The sequence below is a fragment of the Rattus norvegicus genome, chromosome 7, assembly GCF_036323735.1.
Source record: "Rattus norvegicus strain BN/NHsdMcwi chromosome 7, GRCr8, whole genome shotgun sequence".
Lineage (NCBI taxonomy): Eukaryota > Metazoa > Chordata > Mammalia > Rodentia > Muridae > Rattus > Rattus norvegicus.
Genome location: NC_086025.1, coordinates 57,057,729 through 57,085,492, shown reverse-complemented (window position 1 = coordinate 57,085,492; position 27,764 = coordinate 57,057,729). Strand labels below are relative to the sequence as shown.

Here is a 27,764-nt window from a genome sequence, read left to right as displayed (position 1 = left end):
GGAAGATTTTATATATATATATATATATATATATATATATATATATATATGGAGAGAGAGAGAGAGAGAGAGAGAGAGAGAGAGAGAGAGAGATCTAAGCAGATGACAGTTCTCTGGGCAAGAGAGGGAACTTTTGCATGGATTTACAAAGCAAACAAGTAAATGGATAAATGACAAGTCAATCACCCATATCACTGCCTGAAAATGACCTCATGGTAACTTGTTTTGTGCCCTGAGAAGTATACTATGCAATGCTTTTCAATTAAACAAATAAACATTTTTTTTTCTAAAATGAAATTTGAATCAACTCGGAGCCTGAGTTGCCTGAGCATGTGTGTCTTAACAAACTAGCATAGCTACAGTGTTTTTACTGCACACGCTCACCACATGAGAATTGCAGCCCATCCTAAGCAGACGATAGCAATGAAACAAGTGAAGATAATGTGTTGATACAAATGATCTCTCTTCAAGAGCTCCTCCCAGTAGCCATGCTCTCCACTGTCTGTCTACCGTTTCACAGGAAGTGACCACAGGAGGAAAAGCTAAGGGAAGGGCACAGTTTACACACACACACACACACACACACACACACACACACACACACACACACACACCTTTGCTCCAGCACAGGTAAGTTAAGATGAAAACCCAGGAGGCCAGTTACTATGGAGGAACCCCACGCCTAATTCAACACCAGGAGCTGCCAGGGCTGAAGCTGTAGGAAGAGACAGACAGGTTCCTCCCTTTCAATAATTCCTCAGAGAGACAGTGGCAAGCCCAGGTTTTCATCACAGCTAAGAACAGTCCAAAGGGAATGAACCCCCCATTTCCTCTCTGCTTTATACCCTGAATAATATCCAGTATGAATAAAAAATGTTATCCAGTAAGGATCTGATGTGTGTAACAACAGGATCAGGCAGCCATGTTTGTATGGTACATAAAATGAGCTGTAATTAATATTTACAGGGGTAAGGAGTGATAAGCATAATAAAGCTGGTTTCAGGGTCTGTCTCTAGACTGTTGATGTACTTTGATTTATGACACTTTTATAATGGAGTCAAGTTTTTCTTTAAACAAACAAACAAAAACAGAAAACCAAAAAAACCACTCAAATCTTCTAGGCAAGAATTTCCAGAGGAAACTGTGCTCCTTGGCAGACACAATCAAATGGAATGGCTCTAAGAATGATCAACATATTCACAACATATTCAGAAGTCTCTGGATTACCAAAAATTTCCCAAATTCCTTAATAGTCAATGATAAATCATGATCTTAATAGAAAGGCTCCCCCGCCCCACCTTTTGATAACTCCCAATCAAAAGAAATTCATTAGCTCTTTAGACAGCTCCTTCTGCACAGTCAGGAGGATTATTTAGGTTAAATACCAGTTTAAAAGCCCTTGTCTAACTCGTTATCCAAAGTCAGTACAATTTGGTATCAGCTAATCTAGAAGCTGGGACAAGGAGTCTCACTAGAGTAGCTGGAAACAGGCCCGGCCAACACAGCAAGATGCTATGGGATGCCTGGTTTGGTTTTTTTTTTTTAAACCGAATTATAGAAATTAAGGTATAAATTTATATTTTATACTTAAAAATCATCCTTAAAAATAAAGACACTTGTGTCACATTTCAGGAACTAAAACCCAGGGGGTGTTTGATTTGCCTGAGGCCTCTGTCTTGTTTGCTTAAACTCCAACTCTAAAATTGTGAAAAAAAAATTGGATTGATAAATGGCAATGGCAGCTTTGAATGAAATATCACGTTCTGCCACTTGTGCCCAGTGTCCTGAGTTGGTTCAGAATAAAGCAGGATATTTTCCTTCATACACAGTCTATCACTGCCACTGTTAAAACCCAGGTTTGATAGGGTTGCAGAGAAATCATCCACTTCTAGAACCATTTTATTCCGCGCCATCTGTCCCTCCTAGCATCTTAATTTGCTGCTGGGCATTGATTATGAGAACTGAAGGGCATCTAAGATAAAGGAAAGATGAAGAAGCTCTGAATTAGAACCCAGAAAGGAAGATACATCATTGCGGATAAAATCTATCAGACAGCCTTTGAGAACATTCCAGAGAGGGAAGAATTTGGGGAGGGCGGTGTGTATTTTCTGGGACATCCTTACTATCTCAGTTTTTTCATTATCATATGATAAATTCCTTACAAAAATTAGTGAGTTTTCTTAGTCGATGGCATCACTAAATAAGATGCGAACGTCACCAATAAATTCTACCATGTTCTCAGACTTGATATAGACGGAGTTCCTCCCAGTGTGAGGAAGAGCGTGGAATGCAACCTTACAGACGATACCGTAGACTAATTGAAACAGATACACCACATTGATTGAGTCTGGCTGCGCTTCCCATGTGAGAAGGCTGGCTTTAAGAGTCAGCTTGCTCTGCATGCTCTCCCGAAGCAGTAAAAGACAGGTGGAATCCGCTCAGCCCAACTCAGGGAGACCCGACACTGGAGCCAAAGATGCACTGTGAGGTCATTACGTTTTGCAACATGCTTTCTACGGCTATTTAATATTTGATTTGCCAGTTCACTGTGACATAATTAGTTTAAGAATATGGAGACTCAACAGCCAGCTAGGTTCACAAGTTTCCAAAGGCATCCCATAAAGAAAGAGCACTTCTGGGGAAGTCATTTTCACATGCAAAGGCAAAGCCCCTGCCTGGTTAGCATCTTACCCTCAGGGCAACCTTGATGAATCAGGTAAGGCATGGGTTCTCTCTGAGTTTCTGAACTTCATGGTTGGGGATGGCTTCCTTCATTATGTCATCTTTTAACTCTATTCTTGGAAAACGTTTTCCCGGCTGGCGCGCTTTCCAGCAAATTTATTTTAAACCTGAAAAGCCTCAGCAGCACGAGTAGACTGCAAGCATGGGAGAGCTTTTGAGTCGGTTTGGGCACACACACCCAGCACAGCGCAAATCACAGAGTGCGTGGATTAGAGTTGGTGTGCATTGATTACAAGAAATGTGTTCATGGGGTAGCAGCCCAAGCAGCAGTGTTCTTAAGCTCTCTTCTCGCCCCACTTTCTACATTTCAGATCTCCTCCTCATGCAAGCCAGCTACGTGTGTGTGTGTGTGTGTGTGTGAGAGAGAGAGAGAGAGAGAGAGAGAGAGAGAGAGCGTGCACGTGCATGTGTGTGATGTGCCACAAATCCTGGTTAAATTTGAGAATATTATCAGAGAAGCTAAATTTAGGAAATATAGACTGTCGCTACATTATAATAGATTATTCATGAAAGAGCATTATAACACGAAAATACCTCTGTATCCCAGAGGACACTGTGCAGAAACATTATAGCAGTCCTGTTCGGGCAAATATAAAAGGATTGCAATTTGCATTGCTGTGTTATTGCCATCACGTGAGTTTTCAACCTTCAGCCTCCATCAATCACAGCAGGGGTTTCGTCATGGAGAAATAACTCCCCTGGCTTTCAGGGCCACAGAAATTGGGAGTTAAATTATTTATTAGACAACGCTCCAAAGGTATAAATGTGACTCAGTCATGGTTAGACTTCAAAAAGCCAGAAGGGGGAAAAGTGGGATCCGGGTACAAGTTCATAAAGATCCTTGCTCAAGAAGATAAGAAATAATTTTTAATTTTTAAAATGTACATCACACATAGCTGTCACCTCCCTCCCCTTCATCTGGGCACATAAACTCAGTGATTTTGGCAGGGAAAGGCTTTCTTTCTTTGCCCTGAGGCACTTCTGGGCATTTTAAATCTACAGGGACCTGTCTCAGCCTCTCCAGGAACCGAGAGCCCTGACAGGTACAAGGAAAAATTTAGTCCTCTGCTATTTTAAAGCCGATTTACAAATGTCTCCATGTGGGTATTTTTTATTTATCCTACAGGTATTGCTCCTGCTAGCTGACAGCAAGCCAAGTTCCCCTAACTTAATAACAAGATCGTGAACATGCTTCAGAGAAAATCATCTCAACTTCTGTGTACAAACAGCACATGCTTCATCACGGGTGACTCCAGAAGTTGGGACTATGAGCGTTAATCATGAGCGTCAACTCCAACACGAACAATGACTTTCAAACAAAACAACCTTCTCTAACTCGAAAAGAGAGAAAATCACACACGTGTGAAATGATTGCAAAAAATTTTACAACTACAACAGAACATATTCTAGCCACCTACAAGATACTTTTTCCAACGGCTCCTTAAAATAACACAATCAGTCAATTACATCTACGATATTAACCAGTATAGACCCGTACTAGTAATCATGTCTACATGTGATCCGGTGGCCATACTACTACAGATCAAGTATGATGGATCTAGCACTTCACAGAACACCATCTGGAAAGTCTTTCGCATCTAAGAGTAAAGAAGCATGCAAGGTTTATTGTTAGTCCGGCCATGTGAGAAGCGCCAGGAGGGTGGAGGGTGGAGGGTGGAGGGTGGAGGGTGGAGGGTGGAGGGAAGCTCTTACTTCGAAAATGCTCCGAAGCGTAGTAATAGACATCCTCATAGCCCTCCTGGTAATCCTCTTCTGGCCGGTACTTTTTTCCTTTTCTTCTCCTGGATCTCCGAATCTGCTTGACAAATCCCAGGAAGCGGTCCATGACTTGCTCCCGGGGCACCGTGGCAGCAGCGGCGCAGACAGCAGCAGAGCGGACAGCCCAGCTGCTCTTCAAGCCGGCGGAGCATGAATGACCCTCACCAAGCCCGGGGACCGGGACACATTACCCTCCAGCCTTTCTCCTTATGCCCATCAAGGCCAAGAGTTCAGCCACAGCAGGAGAAAACACAACAGCGGCGTGGGAGTAGCTTGGTGAGACTTCTCATTTAGCCCAGGAAACTGTCAAATCTACTATTTTTTTTTTAAAGGATGGGTGGGGCAGAGAAAGAAAGTAAGAGGATAATAAAAGATAATAATTAGAGAAAGTGAGAGAGGGGGAAAAAAAACTCAGCAAAGCTGTGGGCTTCAACTTGTTTCCAAACCAAACAAAAGTTAAAGATATTCAGCTTGAAGCAAGAGGCGTCCCCCAACACCTCCATCGCGGGGCGGGGGTGGGGAAGCGCGCTAGTCAATGGACTGAACCAAACTAGGGAAGACCTGGCTTTGCCCACCTGCTAATCCTACCCACTCCTACGAGCATTCCTGTGCTCCAAGCAGGGCAGCCGTGTGCAAAACTTCCTCGAAAGCGGCGGTTTAGGAAAAAGGGAGGCTAGTTAACCCTTCGGCTCTCCTGCAAGCCACACTAGTGATCTGCGAAGTGGTTTCATCCATATGCTCAGCCCTCTTGCTGACTGAGTGTGCTGCATGTGTTAATTGGAGCAGCAGGGAGAAGGCTCAGCAGCTGCTTTCAAACCCACTGGGCATTAATGTATTCCAATCACCGTTTGATCTAAATATTAAAATGCGCTTCTCAGAGAAGCTTCTCATAGGCTTAGGGACAGCAGATACAGGGAACAGGGACGGTAGGTTTCAGAGAAGGGGAACTTGGAGCTCCTGGAACTCCAGTCCCACTGCTCCACAATAAACCATAGGAGCCAAGAGGCAGGTGAAACTGCATTTAACTGAATCTGTCCAAGCCTTCAGTCTTATCTTTAAAAATTACAAACGACTTAAAAAGAAAAAGAAAAAAGCAGCTCCATCAAAACCACTTGAGGCCAAAGGACAGAAGTTGCCTGGATAGGCAAGACTCCTATGTAATCCCTCTCCTAGGGTCTTTCTCCCTAAGGTCTCTGCAGGGGTGGGGGGTTTCTAACACTAGGAACTGGTTCCCAGTCTAATTCATCATTCCTGTCACTATATTACCCAGCAAACTAGTGATACTCCTCAGGTCCTTGTTCCCAGAAATGTAATTTAAAGAAATGCGTCTGACTGAATCATGGTTGTTCAATAACAATATCATAACAAGTGTGCACGGCCATCCCAAGGGGGCAGGCTGTCCTCCTCCTACCTGTTGTAAGGTTCACAGGCGACTGATCTCTCCTCTACCCTCAGGCAGGGCTCAACTTCCGATGTAGATTTCTCACAATGAAGTAGGGACACTTTTATTTGGGAAGTCAAATATTTACCAACCAGGAACGTTCCAGCTCTGAAGTGTGGGGAGTCAATCCACTCTTCCCATGAAATTCCCCTAGGCTTTGAGGTTTCTCATTTTGTGTGCTGGAGAAGGCTGTATTTGCATCGAGGATACGGACCTAATGATGCTGACAAAAAGATGCTATAAAACGTTCCATGAACATCTTTAAACAACAACAAAAATCACCGTCCTTGGGTTCTGAATCCTTCTGTTATTATTCTGGCTTCCTCAACCACAGCAGAACAATTAAAAACAATTAGGGAGAAGCTTCTGCAGATCTGCAGTCTAGACTTTGAATAACAACAGGTCAGGAAATGAGTATGATCACTGTCTCTCAAATCAGCCTAACAGCACACACACCATACGCAGGCGCAGGGCGCTCACAGGCAAGAGGAGCAGCTCCAGAACCGGTTCCATGCCCCAGCTGATGAACTGAACACAGTTGGGGCAAGGAAGAGAACCCAGTTTTTGTTGCTAATTAAAAGATTATCTTGTCTACCTAAGAGCTGCTTGCACTAAACACCAAGTATTTCCAACTCGATTATTCTTGAAACAAAGTGAGCTGGATAGTTTTATGTCAACTAAAGTCATCAGCGAGGAAGGAACATCAACTTAGAAAAGAAATGTCCCCATAAGATCAGGCTTCAGGTGAGCCTGAGATCAATTAGTGATCGATGGGGGAGGGCCCCGCCCATTGTGGGCGGTGCCATCCATGGACTGGTGCTCCTGGGTGCTACAAGAGAGAAGACAGCCTTGTGAAGCAAGCCAGTAAGCAGCATCCCTCCACGGCCTCTGCATTGGCTCCTGCCTCCAGCTTCCTGCCGACTGGGTTCCTGTCCTGACTTCCTTCAGTGATGTAGTAGTAGACAGTGTGGCAGTAGAGGAAGATAAATAAACTCTTTCCTTCCCAGCTTGCTCTTACGGTCATGGTGTTTCATTACAACAAAGAGACCGTAACTAAGACGCAGAGGTAGAAGAGTTGGAGAGTGATTTTTTTTTCCTTCATCTGACCAAGCAAATACCCTCATTGGTGTAATTAATTTGGCAAATGCATGTGTTCCCCAGACAGCTGTAACTGCAACTACGTGTAGCTGGAGTGCATGCTATGTGTTAATAGTTAAAAAGCTCCTTTCCAACCCGGAAGTGCTGACACACTCGTCAGATGAGCAGAGCTCTTAGGTATGCAAGATACCTCTACAAAGAGCAACTTAAAACTTACCCCTGACGTTCACTGATTTACACCTTCAGTATTTGGTGAGACCAAGAAAACAGTCATAAGTAACTATCTTTGCAGAAGAACAGACACAATCAAGTGAAACCATCCATAAGCTATCAGAAGTAGAGACCTCACTTGCCCGTGATTTTACATTATTTGCTCTTTTCCTTTTTAAAATATTTATTTCATGTAATATTGTGTAAGTCTGCCTTAATTCTCCTGTGCATGTGTGAGTATGTGCGCGTGTGTGCGCGTGTGTGTCTAAATCTGTCTGTTTTGACTCTATGAGTGTATGTGTGTGTATCTGTGTATGTGAGTGTGTATCTGTGTGTGTGTGAGTATGTGTGTGCACATTCTCAAAGAAGCAAGAGATGTTTTATTCTCCGGAGCAGACAACTGTGAGCTGACCGACATGGGTTCAGGGAACTGAACTCAGCTCTTTCTAATGTGCACTTGACTGGTGAGCCGTTTCTCAAACCACCTCTTACTCAACCATTTGGTATTAGATAACCAACTGGTGTGCTCTTCACTGAGGAAGACTGTTTCTCACGTACCCATCATTCTTTAATTCTCTGTAGTTCTTGGGTTGAGGTCCCGGTCCCGGGATTTGGGGTCTTTCTGTCTTCTGCGTTGGCTCTGATTGGATTGCTCTTGTTCAGTTCATGTTTAGGCAGTCATGTTGGTAAGACTTTACGGCTTGGGCTCCCCACACCTCTCTTCTAGAGGATTTTAGTTGGGAGGCAAAGATCTTGGGACTTGATTATAACAAGACATTTTTTAAATGCAGTGTGGGACTATGATGTTGAGGATGAGTCTAGAGTTCTATTTGGAAAGTCATGGTTGTCAGCCTTATAGTGTATCAGTCTTATCAAAGGAGGGAAACAGCAATCAGAGTCTGCTCAGGTCACAGACAGCGAATGAATGAATGTGGCTGTGCACCACTGGACAGGACGTGAAGAAGCAGAAGCTCAGAAGGGTCTAGATCAAAATGACATGACAGGGCCATTCTGTCAGAGGTGTTGGAGGAGAACAGATTCCTCAGTCCTTTTGGGATTTATAGCCCTGAAATGCTCTCTCAGCCTCTACCTCAAAGCAACCCAATGGTTTAGCAACTCGAGACCAACCCTAGAGTTTATGGAGCCTTTCTGTTGTACAGTTTCTGCTGAGCAGTCCTGGACAGCTGTGGAGTTAGTAACCCGTGGCTGTGCTGTCCTTGGCGAGGCATGCTGCGTCTCTGCAGAGGCAGCCCCACCCCCAGCACCAGGAAGGCTGCACATTTCTTGAACACTCTAGCCAGTGGTCCTCACTGGTCACTGCATTTGGCTACCTCAACAGGTAGCTAGTTCAGAGACTTCGAGCAGCAGTTGGCAGGACTGTTACCTCCCTCAGTCACGTTTGAGTTGGCATATCCAAGTGTTTGACATTTGTTCTCTGTAAAACTGGGTCAACATCTAAAAGTTATGAGACTATACAGATAAATCAGATATTTGGTTTCTTATGTTTTTAATTATCAGATGATATAGTAACCCCGTACCCAATTCCATATAATAAGTACAGAGAAGAGCTGAGGGAGAAGAATGTCCGCCAATAAGTCTGTGTTTTCCCTTTAGCTATAGGCCCTCCCCTGGGCCCAATTCTCCCAGTCAGTCACCTCTGGACCCTGTAGGCATCCGTGCCTGTAGACCATGGTTGAGATCTATTTGAGTAGCTCGTCCCCAAACACTAATTACTTATAAAGCAAAGCAGCACCCTTCTCTCCTGCAGAAAAAGCTACTATTGTAACAAGTGGGCTTTAGTGGAGCTTATAGGCTCACAAAGCACAACACTAAACTTCTAGGACAAAAGTGTATTCACATGAGAAAACAAAACAAGTTGAATTATTCAACAAAATGCACTTCAACCAAGAATAGCTACTAATACATACTAGCACACATGCTCTCCCTCCTTCCCTCCCTCTCCCTCTCCCTCTCTCCCTCTCTCACTCTGCTCTCTTGCTCTCCCGCTCTTTCTGCAGCACTCAATATTTTTCCTCCTGGGAAGTAGGCAATTGCCTATGGAGCACTTGTATGGTTTCTATATTATTTTGAATTAAGTTCTCCATCCGCTTTTATTAAAAGACTAGGCCAGCTATTAAGTCTTTAACCTACAGAATCTCCTAGACTGCTAATTAAAGGACACCCTTCTTTGCATATTTACACTAAATGATAGTTACAGTCTCCTCTGAGAAGCAACATGGAACACGTAGTGTATCTGGTAAATATTTAACACACTAAATAAGCCAGCCCTTTTAGATGCCGTGGTGCAGTGGTGTCTGCACACCAGGTCATGAACTGTGGCAGCCGTCTTGCGACCTCAGGAAAGACAGTGTTCCACTGAGGCTGGCAGAGGCTGAGGGAGGATGCTATTTCCACTGCTGTAACAAGCCTTAGAGCAGACGTGATTTATCACACACTCTTTGCTAAATGAAATCCATAGCTTATGAGTCTCATGCATGCATAATCTAAACATAAAACATCTTAATAATGTTCTATTTAAATATCTTTAACAATATTGAATAAGTGTGTCTAAAGGCCTGACTGCAGCAGAAGATGAAGTTAGATCTTCGTAGCTACTTACAGTTTGATTTTTAACTTAAGAGGCGATCAAAGGCCATTGCATACTTCAAATAGGAAATAAATAGCAGCAAAATGGACACCAGAACACACATTTGCATTCTAGTCCCTATATTGAAACTGCAATGTATGTGCACTATATATAAAACCCCGAGCGTCTATAACAGGTTGGACATAAACTGAAGAGATTATAAACTGATTTTCTCTTACAAGCCTATTCATCATATGGAGAGTTGAGAGCTGTGCTGAATGAACATTGTGAGCATTTTTACCTAATGTTAAGACAGTTCCACCCTGGGCTCCTCTCTCTAACACGCCGGCAAACCCTGTTCCTATTAGGCCCCCTTCAGAACGGAGCCAAACCAACACAGAGGGGAAAGAAACAAAACACAACAAACATGCATACAAAGGAAAAACCACAGTTATTATTTCCAAAAGACCTTCCCTGAACAATTCCCAATTTATTATCTAATCTGATCTCATCCAACCGCTGCTCATTTGGGTTGCTTGTTAAATGACGCAGAACCCATACTTAAAAGGTAACGGGAAACAAATTTGCTGGTCTATAAACTGGGCCGGGGTGGGCTAAGCTAGTTCATCCATCTCTGAAGTAGCTCAGGGTTGACCCTCCCCTGCCAACAAAACTGTGAGTTCAAAGGGCAGTGCAGGACAGTGCTTGTCCCCTGATTATGTGTGCTTGCTGGGTGTGAAACGGAATTTAACCTTGGCAGGTCTGCATCTGTGAATTCATCGCGGCTGCTTAGACTTCTTGCAAAATGAAATGCCAGGCGGTCATTCTGAGGTTCCGAATATTTAAGGCTTCAGAGGTCTCAGAAAACTGAAGCTATTCTTTCTGTATGAAACCTCCCCCCCTACGCACACTTTGAAGAATTAACTAATATTTTCACTTAACACCTAGATGTAAATGAACATGAGAGTAAAAACAGATGATGAATAAGTTTCCAATTCCCATCTTAACATGGTAAGAGCTTTTAAAAATCTTCTGAGCATGGAAATTCACACATTCTTCCCTTGAAGGAGACTTAGACTAGGAAGTCTCCTTCAGCTACAAAACATTATCATCTCCATGGGACAAGATGTTTTCCAGTGATGAAAAGCACACTGTTGATTATGGAATCTTCTAAGGTAATTGTGAAACTCCATAGAAAGCATTTAAGCTACACACAATGGTTCTAAGGAATGTATTGCCTACTATCTTCTATTTCCTAGAAATTCATGCGTCCTTCCCCCTCCCCTTCACTCCCTTTTCCCTCTTTCTTCCTTCCCCTCACTGTCCCTCCCCCCCTCACCCTCTGTCTCCACTTCCTGGTTCTCCTCTTCTTCCTACTTCTCCTTCTTCCCTTTCTCTTCCCAACTTGTCTTATTAAATTACTTAGACAACAGGAAAAAAATCTATTTTGAAACAGCACGATTTCTTTACCTATTATTTGGTGTGGCTGTTTTACCAAAGTATTAAAAAAAAAACTGATTCATTTGGTTACACACATATTTTCGTGACACTTAAGGTGTTTTCCTGTAGTCTGAGGTATTTTAAGGGTTGTAAAGGCTAGCCTAATTTAAACCCTTGGTTCCTTTGGGTGTCTCCCCATCTTTTAGGTCTTTTTCTCTTGAACCCAGTTCCTGCTAACAGAGACACCTGCTTTGTGTGGTACCAAACCTGTACCGTGTCTTCTATGCCACAGGTTCTGTTAGATGTTGCTTCTCTATTTAAACTGACTGCTGTTCCTGCTTCTCCTCTCACTTCGATATTGAACTTTAGCTGCCTCATCTATTTGTCTGTTTTCTCATTTATCCACTTAATTGCTCCTCACATGTATTGCAAATCGATATTTATTATGCAACAGGAGACGGTGGGAAGTGCTAAACCATCCTTCTCCCGATGGTAGCTGTATTTACAAGTTAAAGAGTTTAAACCCATTGACTGAAATGGTGCTTTCCGAATGCCTATGGCTCTAAGAACTCACTCTGTCCATAAAGGTGTATGCAGTGCCTGTGCCATGCTAGATCCTTAATCCATGCAAGCTCCAACCAATCTTTACAGTGTGCCCTATTTTATATCCCATCTTGGTGTTTGACATGGTTTCTCAGAAGGCCCTTGTACAAATTAAATAGTATGCTTCCCTGAGCCATGAATAATGTGTCCTCAGCTCACGCTCAGCCAGATTCATTCACAAGTGCTTACCGTTTGTCAGAGATGCCAGGAACTGTCCCCACTCTAAAGACAGAGCCCTGTGCGGGGAGGGCAGAGTCCTGTGCTCTCCAGGGTCAGACCTCTGAGCGAGGGGACAGTAACACACTGGGAAGCATACCCCAGAGCTCTGAAACTGATACACAAAGAGATGATGACCAAAACCCCAACAGTGGGACATCTGGAAAGGCCTCCCAAGAGGGTCAGGAATTTCAGCAGAAGTAAACAAGACAGAATGATTCAGCCACACAAAAGGCTGAGCAGAGCAGCCAACAGGGAACCCTCACAAAGGACCAAGAGCCTGGCACTGGGCCAGGGACAGGAAGAAAGCCACTGCAGAGTCCTGTGAGAAGTGAAAGGGATGGGCAGCAGTGCCTCAACCTGAACTCTATAGGCCTGAGGAAAAACTGGAGATAAGTGTTCTTTGTCAGCTAGGTGAACACAGAGCGGGGCTGAGTTTTAGGGACGTGAACTGCTTTGCATTTAATATAATAGAGTCATTCTGAACAAGGGTGGTGTAAAATGGGCCAGAGAAGGAATGGGGCTCTGAGTAGCAAAGGAGGAAAGAATGGCTTGTTAGTTCTTGGCTTGATAACTGGAACAATAAACTTGTGGACTTGAGGAAAACTAGGATGGGAGCCTTGAGGTGGGGCCGCGCCTTCCTGTGATTGAGACGCTGTGTATCTTACTGCACAAACATCTAGAGAACCAGTGAGAGTCACCTCAGCTGTGTGAGGGGGACCACATTAGTCAGCCTCTCTGGGCTTCCTCTTCATCTACAGGCTAAGGGGATAAAGAATGAGGAGCGAGTTGCCAGCACTGTCAGGCAGATTCAGTCACTACATCACGCTGGCCTTGAGCAATAATCCTTGGATATCTTGTTGGAATTATGAGTTGGGTTTATTTTACAACAGCATTCCTTTAAACCTCACTCGCTTTCTTTATCCCTGTTAGAGCCGCTCTTTGTAATTCCTGGGATTACTTGCGCACTTAACTGTGAGTCCGTGTAAAATTGTCCTATCCTTGCTATACTTTGCAATAAGCTGAATACTAATTTAGCATACTGCCTATTATGTTGTTCATTTGACAAAACCAAATAAATTAATAAGTACCAATCTGCACTGAGTACTAAAACTAAAACAAAACAAAAACAGAATATAGACGCTGACTGTGTCAGAAAATAACAGGTTATGGAAAAAGTAAATAAAGAAACTCAGTAAGAGAGACTCAACTGGAATTCCATATCTTTCACTATATATTTAGCATTTTTAATCAATGAAGGAATTGCTATGTAACACTGCATGCTCCTTGATTATTATTAATGAACCCTGAGCCTAACCGTAGCATAGAGAATAACAGGGAATGGTCTTGATCATCTAAGCAATTTTAAATTCTTGTCCTCTCCCTACTGCAAACTAGTAAGGCACTTATCATAATCTTACTTATCTAATCCAACAAAATGCATTCCGCTAGGTCAGTCAGTACCGAAGACAGTGGTGATCTGGTGACGTATAAGACACTGGGGGTCTTGGCTTTCAACAGCTTTCACTCCAGTGAGTGAAACACACGGAATATGAGTAATTTCAAAAAGTAATAAATTTTCTGAAGACAATAAGGCATGAGAACATAACAGAGTGGTCCTTGGATAGAGTGTGAAGAGAACATTGAACATGGCGGTTGGAGAATATCTCTTGAAGGAGATGGCATTTGAACTGACCGGGATATCTGGAGGAAAATAAATCCGGGTCAAATGAAGAAAAGCACACAGGCTCTGAGGAGAAATGGGCTTGGATATTTAAAGAACATAAAGAAAGAAAACTGGAGGCTTCAGGTGTCGCTAGGTGGTAGAGGGCTAACATGCCTAGCTGACAGCAGCCTGAGTTCTATTTCCAGCCCCATAAAACAAAACAAAGCAAAACAAAATGAAACAAAGCAAAACAGTTGGAGCTGCTGGCATAGACACCTGGAAGGCAGAAGATAAACACTGAAACACAATGGAAATTCAGATCAAGTAGTATTTTGTCAGATAGGATAGAAGCTCTTTTGGGTATCTTGGATTTGAACCCAGATCCTCACAATGCAAGTGCACAATGAGTTAAATCATTTGCTAGCATGATTGGTTTTGATTCTAAGGGACAAAGGAGCATAGGGTAGCATGTGTGTGTCAGCGTGTGTGTGTGTGTGTGTGTGTGTGTGTGTGTGAGAGAGAGAGAAAGAGAGAGAGAGAGAGAGAGAGAGAGAGAGAGAGAGAGAGCGCACAAGTGAATGCATGTTGAGAATCTAACACAATTAAGTTACCCATGCAGGATGCAGGTCCAGTGAAATCATGTAACCTAGGCTGGTCTTAAACCTTTGGAGATCTCCATGTCTCCAACCGCCATGTTCTTATAAGTGCTGGGATTATGGGCATGTGCTAGCATGCCTAGCAAAGAAAGGTTTGATTACCATGATTATTATATACAAGGTTACATGAGGCCATTATCGTGCAAATATCTAACATATTTTGGGCATTCTTCCTCCCATATCCATTAGCCTGCTCTTTCTGCCCTTTCCTCAATTAGTCCCTTTGATATCTCAGACAATATTCTGAGCAATATTCGTATTTCTACTTTCATGTCACGGGCGTACACATGATTCTACATGGGCACAATATCTGGGTCCCACAAATGAAAGAGAACGTGCAATACTTGACTGAGAGGGATGGATTTGTTTAACATGATTTTCTCTAGCTATGTCTGGTTTCTTGCAAAGAATACATCTTCACTTTTCTTTACAGATGAGACAAAATCTGACTCTGTAGATAAGCAGCATTCTCCTTACCTGTGTCTACACATCACAGAGATACCTGCGATACTGTTACTGTAACACTCTTCATAATCACTAAGCTACAGAACCAATTGAGGTGCCTGACTACAGAGGAACATGTACAAAATCATATACACGTGTGTATATATACATATGTACATGGAGAAGGAGAGAAAGAAATGGTATCCAATACAACCCTAATAGATTGTAGATTGAGTATTCCAAAGAAATCTTATATAACTCTTCCGCTTCTTTCTTACAACCAACCATGCTGGTATAATCTAATACTAAGACTTGAAACTATATATTATTTTATCACTTTATACATGTTAGATTTTGTAGATAACTGACAGCCTTCATTGTATCCTATGCCAATGAAAAATTTCTAAAAGATAATGCACAAGAACATTGATAATAAGAACTTGAATATCTTCTAGAATCTTAAAAGTACTTAAATTTAAAAAACATCTACCTGATGAATTGCTTTTGCTTATTAAATATTAACACTGCCATTTATCTCACAGTTTGGGCTGTCAATCTTTCTGTTTTATACTAGAGAACTGGAGGGTTTATAACATTGGAGTTGGGAGCTTTTAAAAATTATATGCAGTTAAAGCAAATAGTAGAAAAGATTATTCATCGAATAATGTTGCTTTTTTTTTCCAGAAAACAAAAAGAAGAATTTTACTAGAGAGTTTGAAAAACAAGTTGGACAAAAATCTGTGTTCAAAGGCCCAGAATCAATGTAAAAGGTAGAGTGTGACTGTGTGTAAGTCTGCACTCCCAGCCTCAGGAAAGGTGGAAACAGGAGAAGGTCTGTGGCTAACTACCTGCCAACCTAACTCCAGGTTGTGTAAGACCCCACTGTCTCAAGGAAGTAAGGTGGTGACTGATGAGACAGTATACCCATGTCTTCCTCTAGCCTCCAGTGTGCATGTGCAACTATCATGTCCGGACATACACATGATGCATGGGCATACACACATGCATACATCACACACACACACACACACACACACACACACGCCACAGACATGTACCAAAAGAAGGAATCTGGAGCTGGGCATAGGCTTTATACCCTTGACAAACATTAACTCGCTATAAATCATGCACATAAATGTAAAAATGCAAAGCTATGAAACAAAGACAACCCAAGGAAGCATAAATAACCTCCTGATGGTGACTTTCATACACAACACGGAAAGCCCAATTCATGAGAGCAACACCGATACTCTGAACTTCATTGGAAGCAGTCTCTCTATATATGAAAAGTCTTACACGGTGTGAAGACTCTTGCAGAACACCTTTCTAATCAGGAGCTGTCATCTAAAATTGTGCAAAAAAGAAAAATCCTGAAAGAGTTGGCCATCGGAAAATGAGCAACTTGATGTTTAAAGGAAAGCCTGGAGAGATGTGTCAGCAAAAAGAGAATAACCACACACAGATGTCAAAGACACACTTGCAAAATGCTGTGCACCATAGGAAATCGGGGTGACGGAGGCGAAGGAAGAGACCGAATTAGTGCCTTCTAACCAATCAGCAATACCAAGCTCGGGTGAGCATGTGAGGCAATGGAACCCTTGATCCCTGCTGGTCAAATATAAAAGGGTACAGCAAAGGGTGCAGCTACTTGGGGAGATGCCTTGGTGATTTCTTAAAGGACTAGATATAAGTTTACCATTTGGTCCCATAATTCTACCCCCTTGAAAACATTCAAAGAACTAGAAAACTTACAGCTGTAGTATGAAAAACTACACGGCTAGATTCTTTTCTAAGCCTCATGTGTAACTGGAAAAACTTGTCAACAACTGAGATGCCCGTTCGTGGAGGGAAGGCTAAATTGTGGTCCATCTAGATGAACCGAATTGTCGTCCACACTTGAAAAAAATTCAACCATTATGCTGTAAAGAGAAAGGAAGGAAACAAAACTGCCTTGGCCACGCCACAGAAAGCACGCTGAACAGACTACGGAGTGCACGATTCCACCTGCACAGAGTTTACTCCAGAGACAGTAAGATCAGGCATTGCCAGAAGTTGGGGAAAGGAGATGAAAAGGGAGTGTACAGGGGACATTTTAGGGAGGTGAGAGGATTCTGAATGATGCCACAGTAACGGGCGCTTATCCACACATATTTACTGAAACACAGACGACGCAGCAGCAGAAGTATGAGCATCAGGTAACAAACCGTGGACTGTGAGACGCTATGTCACAGCAACCCCATCACTTTTAACAGATGTCTCAGTCCTGCCGAGAGATGCTGACAGTGGAGGAGGCTGTACATTACTGGATGAAAAAGAGTATGTGAACTTTGTGATTAATTGTGCTATCATTCAAGCTGCTCTAGAAGATAAACCAAATGGTAAAAATATATTCAATCTAATCTTTTCTCTAGCACATGTAGTAAAGTTATAAGCTTTTTAAAAGCAAAGGAAATTGAATTAGAATTTTTGTTCTATAAACACAGAGGAGCATGTGTCCTTGTTGTATGTTGGAGCATCTTTGGGTGTATGCCCACGAGTGGTACATCTGGGTCCTCAGGTAGAACTATTTCCAATTTTCTGAGGAACCTCCAGACTGATTTCCAGAGTGGTTTTACCAGCTTGCAGTCCCACCAGCAATGGAGGAGTGTCCCTCTTTCTCCACATCCTCCCCAGCATCTGCTGTCACCTGAGTTTTTGATCTTAGCCATTCTGACTGTTGTGAGCTGGAATCTTAGGGTTTTTTATTTTTGATTTGCATTTCCCTTATGACTTAAGGATGCTGAACATTTCTTTAGGTGCTTTGCAACCATTTGAGATTCTTCAGTTAGGAACTCTGTTTAGCTCTGTACCCCCTTTGTAACAGGGTTATTTGGTTCTCTGGAGTCTAACTTCTTGAGTTCTTTGTATATTTTGGATATTAGCCCTCTATCACTGTTTATACTAGCCAGAAACTGAAACAACCCAGATTTCCCTCAACAGAAGAATGAATACAGAAATTGTGGTATATTTACACAATGGAGTACTACTCACCCATTAAAAACAATGACCTCATGAAATTTGTAGGCAAATGGATGGGACTAGAAAATATCATCCTGAGTGAGGGAACCCTGACAGAAAAGAACATACAAGGTATGTACTCACTGATAAGAGGACTTTAGCCCAAAAGCTGAGAATACCCATGATATATCCCATAAACCAAGTATACCCACGAAATAACCCACGAAGCAAATGCAGCTTAAGAAGAAAGAAGACCAAAGTATAGATGTTTCAATCCTACATAGAATGTGGAACAAAATAATCATAGGAGGTAGAGGGAGGAAGGGACCAAGGACGGGAGAGAGAAAGTGGAGGGAAAAAGGGGGGGGGGCAGGACCAGGTATTGGAAAGGACAGGGGAGAAGTATAGAGGGTCAGGTAATTGAAAAGAAACATGTGGCAGAGGGGGATGGGGAACTGGGGTACCCACTAGAAAGTCTCAGACTCGAGGGAAGTGAGAGGCTCCCAGGAGCCCATGGAGATGACTAGACAAAGTATCCAACAAAGGGAAGATACAGCCTATAGAGACCACCTCAGTAGACAGGCATGGCTGCTAGTTGAGGGATGGGGCCACCCACGCACCTCAAAATTTTAAATCCAGAAATGTTTCTGTGAAAAGAAAAGACAGGGACAAAAAAAATGGACCAAAGATTGAAGGAAAGGCCATCCAGAGACTGCCTCATCTAGGGATCCATCCCATCTGCACATGCCCATCCCCACACTATTGCTGATACCAAGAAGCACTTGCTGACAGGAGCCTGATATGGCTGTTCCCTGAGAGGTTCTATCAGTACCTGAGCAATACAGATGTAGATGCTCACAATCAACCATCGGACTGAGCCAGGGGACCTCGATGGAGCGGCTAGGGGAAGGACTGAAGGAGCTGAAGGGGATCGCAACCCATAGGAAGAACAATATCAACTAACCAGACCACCCAGAGCTCCCAGGGACTAAACCACCAACCGAAGAGTACACTTTGGTGATTAGATCCACAATAGCTGCTATAAATTCATAGCTACAAAGACTACTCGGTGCAGGAGCACAGCACACATGTGTAGTAGCCCTCTGTAACACATGGTATTCTCATCTAAACATTTAAGGAAATTTCTGAATATGCCTAAATACAGTAGCCTAATTCTATTTGTAATTTTGTAAGTTAGGTTGAGTAAAAATTAACTACTGTCAGTCTTCAGAGACAAAAAAATGTGCAAAACATTATTTTTTTGGCACAGTTTAGTCAAAGTTATGCTTTAATTTTCTGTGGTGCTAAACTGGTTTCCCTTGAGAAATTGAGACAACAGTAATTAGAACAAACTCTCTCTCTCTCTCTCTCTCTCTCTCTCTCTCTCTCTCTCTCTCTAACACATACACTCACTCACACTCAGGCACACACATTCACTCACATACACATACACTCAAACACACTCACACACACACATGTACACACACATTCACACATGCACGCACACGCACACACACACACAGTCTCACTCTTCTGGGTTTGGAAAATCAGGGCACCATTGTGAGTGCAGCATCTCTCTTGCTGTCTTGTCTGGCAGAAGGAGATAGCTCAACGGATGGGAGCAGGGCTGACTGGGAGATTTAGGGCCCCATCAGATGAGAGCGCTCTGCACTGCTTTAATTCTGCAACAAAACAGTGGAGCTGATGTAATTAGGTCAGGATTTAGGAGCTGTGAGCCCAGGACCCTTGGCCAATCACTTCATTCCACAAAAAACACCTTAGACCAAAATAGAATAGAGGGAGGGGGAGAGAGGGAAGAAGGGAAGGAGGGAGGGAGGCATATGACACGTCACCGCTAGTGTATATGCCTGAATAGAGCAACCCAATTCATGTACTTCCTTCTGTTTTATTTCACTTGAGGTTCAGAAAGCACCATGCAATCGTGCTTAGTAAATACTAGCAGGCAAATAGATTAGGAGGAGACCAAATAGCCAAGTGTGGTCTACAAAAACCCAGGAGCCACACCGTGACCTGTGCAGGAAAGAACGCACTCGTGGGGGGTAGCTATGACCTTGTGAGTTCTTATTTTCACTTAAGGGGTTTCGAGCCCAATAAAAGCATACATTCTCTCAGCAAGCACATCTGTGAAGGTGCAAAGTTCAACACGTCATTCCTTCTGAAAGCCATTCATGCAGAACTAGGTCTCTCACTGTGACAAGACCAGTCTGGAACTAGTTCCAGCAGAGCCTGCTAACTAACTCTATGACCTTGCTCACCCTGTTCAAACCTTTTCAGACTTCTCTGCTCATCTATAAAATGAAGGGATTGAAGCATACATTGCCTCGTGTCTTTGAAAGTGCGACAACTCAACATCTATCTTATTATATTTCTTTGTGGCTGCAAAAAACAATATTGAAATTCCCTAGGGTATTAAGAGTATTGGAAATGATTTTTTTTTAAACTATGTGTTTTTGGTACAAGCTGATAATGGTTCTCAAGTTGCTGCCTTTGTATTTGTTTGGGGAAATTAAGGTTCCATGAGTTTGGAGATCTCTTGATTTCTATTTGGATAATGATCTCACAATATCAGGCGAATACTTCGCACATTGATATTTCACCACAAAACTGATTGATCAATTAGTGATCATTTAAAACTTCCTTGCTACAGAATTGATTTATAAGGAAATTAAACCTTCTTTAATGTTCCTCTTCTCTTCAGCTTTTAGTGTCTACTTCAGTGCCTATGATGCCCCATATATGTACAAGCATGATTTGGTACCTTTATTAATTTTTTTAAATTAGAGAAATGTAATAAAAGCAATTCTGGAAATAATGTGGTGACTCATAAAGCAGGACATCCATATCTTCCAAGTATTTACTCAAATATCACCTGCAATCAACCTTACCCCTTACCCCCTTCCTCACCCCAAAGCTGCACATACATAATTCATGCTTTCTCAGCCACGCTTGAACTAAAATTCTTATCAAACGGACCATATGCAAGTCCGCACATCTAATGCCATCTTCATGCTGTCACTGGGGGAGTCTGGAGATCCCCAACCTTACCAGCGCTCATTTCGTTAATGTCGCTGTCCTCTCTGGGACTTTACACAGAAACAGGCTCCAACTGTCATAAGGACATAATGTTCAGCTCTCTGAACAAGCCCGTCAAGGTTCAAACCTTAATAGAATTAGCAATGGTAAAATGTAACCTTGGCAAACGTGCCCTGAGTGGGCCAGCAATTTAAAGAAAGAGAGAGAGAAAAGAAAAGTGGGTAAGGAGTGATCTCTAAACCCAAGAGATTTGGAATAAGGCTTTCTAATTCCAAGCAAGAAATTCAGTCATATAAGCAATGACCCACTACCGCTATATACCCAACGTGAAAATGGCACAGCCCTTGAGGGGGAGTTTCAGATTGTCTGGGGTCACTCATAGGGAAGCCCAGCCAGCACGGGAAACATGTGCAGATAAACATTACAGATGTTTCTAATGCCATAGACTCAGGTAAGGCTGCTGTGGTAGGGCTGTTGCTTACATGGGATCAGACATTCTTCACACTTACTGTGCACCTCGTGGCCTCTCTAGGCCTTTTGTAATTAGACACAGTTCAAAGGATTCCATGGGACTTTAACATTGCAAGTGGCTACACAGGTCCTGAGACCCACATAGCTCCCTCTCTACCAGGTTGACTGCCCTCTCCCTAAGAGGCACAGGTAGCTGTCGACCCTCTCCAGTGTGGCCAGTGATGTGCACACACTGAACTTAAAGCTCTATGCTTGGCCTCTGTGAGAAGCAGCCTCTGCAGGTCATAGAGCATCATGGAAACCACCAGGAAGTCTAGAAAAGTGAACAGCAAGGAGAATAAAGAAATTTTTTAATGTTGGTTTTTAATCTTTATGAGAGGGGATATCATTTTTAATTATTAGAGATGCATATAAAAGTAGTGCAAAACTTAGCTTCCCTTGTTCTTATTTGACTTGAATAACTTGATCTAAAATCAGCCATTTTTGTGACAGTTTCCAAGAGCCTTTTGATTTTCCCAAGGCCTGCTTTAATCTCCCAAGACTGAAATCTTCTTCTGACGCAGCTGTATCATCGCTCCCCTTGTTGATTTTCATCCGCAGTGTCTAACTAGCCCAAATCTATCTTTAGAGTCGAGTACTTGGTCCACATCTCTTCATCGGTTTCACAAGCCTCTGCAAATTTTGCAGAATTTATATTCTAAACCATCCTCTGTAGCCAAAGAGTTAAAGCAAGAAACAGCAAATGATGGTACATTTCTTTTTCCACTTAGGAGACTGACAAGATTGGTAGGTAGGGTAGAGGTAACATCAGGTGCTGGGTCTTTATAAGGATTCGTTTTTAAAACAGCCAGTTCATGCCAGCAAGATGGCTCAGCGTGACAGGGTGCTTAGCATGTGAGCCCTGTGGTTCGAGTTTGATCTGTGGAATCCACATAAAGGCAAAAGAAGAGAAAGGACTCCACGAGTTGTCCTCTGGCTATCACATGCATGCCAATACAGTCACACAAATAACAAGTAAAACAAAAAAGATTTGAAGTTAAATAGATTACCTAATTCATTAGCAAACTGTTCTTCATTTGTAACTAATTTATCAATGAATTTTTATAACAATGTCTACTTTCCTCTGTTCAGAATATTCATGAGGTATAGTTTGTGTCTGCTTTTATATTTTCTTCTCTCTCTCTCTCTCTCTCTCTCTCTCTCTGTGTGTGTGTGTGTGTGTGTGTGTGTGTGTGTGTGTGTGTGTGTGTGTGGTGTGTAAGTGGGACATACATCTCATTGCAAGTACGCAGAGGTCAGAGGTAAACTTTATGGGGTGGGTTCTCTCCTTCAACCTTTATATGGGTCCCTGAGATTGAAGTCAGGTTGTCTGGCTTTGGGGAAAAAATAAATTTAATGCTGAGCCATCTCAATAGCTCTGTGCTTATTATTTTTAATGCATCAAAGAGAATGTAGTAGAAACTGATATCAAATATATATATATCAAAATGACTAGCAGTTTGTTTAATACCTATGACCTAGATGTGTTTATCTTTCTCCCTTAAGCTAAGTCATGGTATGGGTGGAGGAAAGTTTCAAAACCTTGTATTAGCATCTGTTGTTATTTAACAAGGTTATACAAACTTAGAAACCTAAGAACACATTGTTCTTATCTTCTAGTTCCTGTGGGTCAGGAGTCCTGGTGAGGTTGGTGGGGTTTTCTGCTCAGACTCTCACAAGACTGAAGTTCTCATGGCCAACTTGGCTGGGAAGGGTCCATCTCCAGGCTTACTTGGGATGTAATAATTTACAGACGGACCTGAAGCTTCAGTTTTGTGTCAGCTATAAGCTGGAGACTGCCCTGTTTTTGCACAGGGACTCAGGCCTCAAAACCAGCAAAGGAGAAAGAGACGGAGAGAGAAGAGGTCTCAGGGTTACAGATGCTACAACCTAATGCAACACAACCACAATTACATACATCTATTTGCATGGATTTGCCCCTGTTGTCTGGAAGGAAGGCACAGGTCCTGTCCACACACGGGAAGGCTGCATTACATAAGGGCAGGGTGCACAGCTCACCTTTCTAGCTGTCTGCAACACTTACCAGTTTTAACTTCTATCAGATCTATTATTAGTTAAAGGAAGAATGACCCTACTTAGCTGAAAAGCCTGAATAAAAATCTACATTTTCCTTGTTTCATCCTCAGTAATGAGCTTGGGTTCTTTTGATGTATTCTTTTTCAAATTATTGTGAAAATAAGGCATGCATTCATCAAGGAGTACAGATGTGTTCCTTTCCGTACCAGCATGTCCTCGTTATTCAGCCGGTACAGAATGGAGGGTCAGGGTCAAGCATCCTCAAGGCGTGATGAGTGGGTTGGACAGAGCTGAGAAGAAAGCATGGTGCTGTCTCACTCCAGGGTTTTCATGGGAAAACACTCCAGCCTCCTCCACTAGGCAGAGGCATGGCTGTCACATCTTGTACTTGACTTGAATCTGGGACCTGTATTCCAGATGGTGCCCAGGATGCATACTCTGCCAGCTTTGTGGGGAGACAATAAACTGGCTTTAGGTTAAAATTCACAAATACCACCTTTTCTGTGTGCTTTATTATATTACGTAACTAGTCATGTGGAATGGAGATGCTATGTCGGGCAAGCAGCTGAGCCAGTACCAGGCTTTCAGGGGCTGCCCAAGGCTGTGTTGGAAAACCCAGCAGATAGGTGTGCTGTTTGATTCTTGACAGGGGCGCTCCCCTGCAACATTTTCAAGCTCAACACATAACTCATGTTTTAACCAACTGATCAGCAGGAGTTGCACCCTGAGGTTAACACAAACACCTCAGGTCTCTGTGGCTTATAAAACACTCCCATAGCTCTCATCTCATTTATACAAGTTGAAATTACAGAATCAACCTGAGCCAGTAGTCCCAGCTTCTCAGAAGGTAAACCAGAAGGAACATGGGACAGCCTGGGCTACGATTGAGGTCCAGTCCAAACAGAGAACTTAGTAAGACTGTCACAAAATTAAAAATGACAAAAATGGTCCAACTGTGTCTCAGTGGTAGAAGGCTTGCCTAACATGTACAAGACCATGGTGTGGATCTCCAGAACATACACACACACACACACACACACACACACACACACACACACACCACACACACCACACACACACATACACCACACACACCACACACATACTCACACACACACACTCACACATACATACATACACACACTCACACACACCACACACACACTCACACACACTCACACACACACTCATACACACACACACACACCCTCAACCCCTCCCATACAGCAAGCATGCTTTCTTCAACAACTTTTAGCCTGCCTTTTATTACAGGCAATAAGTTTTATGTCTTTTTAAAAATAGAAATTAACAGGGTCTCATCAATCATCCACGTGCAGAAGTGAGGAGGCCCGGAAAGGCAGTCAGCCGCTGCTATCCCTCTGCCTCAGCGCCCCTCTGGAGGTCACCCTGTTATCTCCTCTCCTTACTCAGAGGTTTCAGTTGTTTACAAATGTATTTTATATTTAATTTGCTCGATGGAAGCCTGTATTAGTCAGCCTCCTGTCACGATGACAAAATACTTGAGATAATCCACTTAAGTGGAGGGGAAAGATTTATTTTAGCTTCGTGTTTCAACCTGTCACCACTTGGCCCCATCACTTTGGACCTGCGAGGGTGGGGGAACAGCGATGGAGGGAAATGAACTGTGACACAAAGCTGTCCTGGTGGGACACTGAAGACCCAGGCCATAGCGGAGCCTCCTGAAGGGGAGGAATGTCATTCATTGGTATTTTTGTTTGGGGTTGCTCCTACAATGCCTCATTAATACTGTGTTCAGAGAAGCATTCAGACAATCCCAAAGATGATCTGATATTGAGCTGTTAATAGAGGGACCTTGGTTGTGTCAGAAAAACCTCACCCATTTTTTCTCCTATATTCCTGACAAGCCTGCCTCCCAATGCCTCCCCACCCAAGACACCGAACAGTCACTACTTAATCTTCAGACCCAGGGGATGCTACTTTATATTGCAATAGGATGAACATTATCTTCTATGGTTAACACCTGAGGAAGCTAAGGATCTGGAAAGGAGACAAACCCTAAGTTATACAGCTAGGTCCTAAATGCTACTTGTGAGAAAATGAGAGTTTTGAGACAGAAGAAAAGGATATCTATCTGAAGGAAGGCTGGCTCCAAGTCAAGGGATGCCAACAACTACCAAACACTCTGAGGGATGTTAGGACCAGATTGTCCCCAATGGTCCCTAAGAGGACATCGCCCACCTGACACTTTGATTTCAACTCTAAGAAACTTTTTGTACTCCTTTATCACTTATGGACAGAAAGAAAGAAAGAAAGAAAGAAAGAAAGAAAGAAAGAAAGAAAGAAAGAAAGAAAGAAAGAGAGAGAGAGAAGGAGAGAGGGAGGGAGGGAGGGAGGGAGGGAGGGAAAGAAAGGAAGGAAGGAAGGAAGGAAGGAAGAAAGAAAGAAAGAAAGAAAGAAAGAAAGAAAGAAAGAAAGGAAGGGGAAAAGGGAAGGGAAGGGAAGAAAGGAAGGGAAGGGAAGGGAGGGAAGGGAAGGGAAGGGAAGGAAGGGAAGGGAAGGGAAGGGAAGGGAAGGGAAGGGAGAGGAGGGGAAGGGAAGGGAGAGGAGGGGAAGGGAAGGGAAGGGAAGGGAAGGGAAAAGATTAGTTTGTTCTGGTTGTAACAATTTGTTACAGTGTCTTGGGAAACCAATGCAAGCAACTTCTGGTCCTTATCTTTCTGGCGATATTCCCAACTTCTTAGTATTTTAAAGAGCTCGTTATGCATCATATTTCCAGACCATGTGACCCGACCACCATAACAAGATGCAAACAGCTAACAGTACAATTGATATTCAGGTTAGGGTACCAGAAGGCACAAGGGACCTGAAACTCTGTAGAATTCTGTCACCTTTAACAGAGCTTGTGAGGAAAAGATTGTCAGGTTCCCAGAGGAAACCCTCTGCTATCTCTCCCTCATCTTCATTGTCAACACGGGGTACAGTTTATTTACTTTAAAAATGCATAAGGTGGACCTCAGAAGGCTGTCGCTTGTCCAGAGGCACATGGCCCCTTTTACCGCGCAGCACCTAAACTTTGTGCATGCGCGCCATGGGCTGGGGAAAGGGCATCTCATTGCAAAGTCAAACTCACCTGGAGCTATAGTTACACATAGTTATATTTAGCACATATTATGTCCATTCTCATTTTAATCACATTATAGTCATTAACATTTTAGCCTCTGGAGCAATCTACAAAGATGGCCCGATACAAATATATTCTCCTTTACCTGGTGGAAAGGAACTGTACTGGACCCAAGACCTTGAAGTCAGGAAGATGGTCCTGGGTTATCCAGATGAACCCTCAAAGGTTTAGAGTATGAAGAAAGCAGGAAGGCCGAAGTCGGTTATGCCGAAGGAAGAGACTACCAGAGTCAAGGAGACTTGAGAATGCTCCACATGGACCAATGATGGAGAAGGTGACTCACCACCAGGAATGTAGGTGGGGTCTGGGAAGAGCCAGGTCTCTCTAGCAGCTACTGGGGAGTGTGGGTTTGCATGATAAAAATCTATTCCATACTTCTGATCATTAGAACTTCAGGGTAATTCGTGTTTATTCCTCTAATCAGCTGAGTTTTAGCGATGTGCTACAAACTCCGTGTGAACTTGAAACAATCACACATCTGTTTTATGCATGAAGCACTCAGAGGATTTAAATAATGTCATGAAACGCCACACCATCTCTAAATGACAAGCTTAGGAGTCAAATCCAGGTGCCGTCTCCCAGGTCAAGAGCTAGCGTCTTTCTTGCCTTGTCCCATCTGAGCATCCTTCCTCCCGTTCTCCAGTTTCAGTCTCCCCAGTGACCCATACTCATTTTGCAGGACTATTTAGATTACTTCGTTCATGGGCTAAATAAATAAACCAAAGCACACTTTCTGAGATGTGCTTTAAAGCACACTTTCTAAACTTGCTTTAAAGACAGAATCCTCATTACGGACTCTCATGGAAGACTTCAAAGCAGCTTTTTTCTGTAGGAAGAAGGTGGGGTGGAGTGAACCATGAGAAACCAAAGGGATGTTTTAAGTTTTGATTACTGTGCCTAACAGGTCTACAAAACAAAATGCCTCTAACCTGGAAGCCCTCGTCCAGGGACCAATACCTCCTGAGATGCTGGAGGGTGCTGTCTATATAACATAACAAGCCATATGTTTCCAGCTCCATCTGCACTGAATGTACCTGTTCCCGTGTATGCTTGTCTCCAACTGAATGCAGGCAGAAGTATGTATGTAGCCTTGTGGGTTTGCCTTTATAAATACCTGGCCG

At 42.9% G+C, this 27,764-nt stretch overlaps 1 protein-coding gene across 8 annotated transcripts in view; it reads right to left on the bottom strand.

Annotated features, from left to right (window-relative positions):
• Positions 1 to 27,764, bottom strand: part of Grip1 (glutamate receptor interacting protein 1) — a 657,377-nt gene that overhangs the window by 392,385 nt on the left and 237,228 nt on the right. For 2 of the 8 annotated variants that reach the window (XM_063264314.1, XM_039079962.2), the window contains exon 1: positions 4,456 to 25,774. The exons of 2 other annotated variants lie outside the window; for them this stretch is intronic. In XM_063264314.1, the coding sequence (XP_063120384.1) occupies positions 4,456 to 4,588 (133 nt within the window). In that variant the 5' untranslated portion in view covers positions 4,589 to 25,774. Of the gene's footprint in view, positions 1 to 4,455; positions 25,778 to 27,764 lie in introns of those variants that run through there. 4 more of the 8 variants (XM_063264316.1, XM_063264320.1, XM_063264315.1 and 1 more) reach the window with 3 other exon arrangements.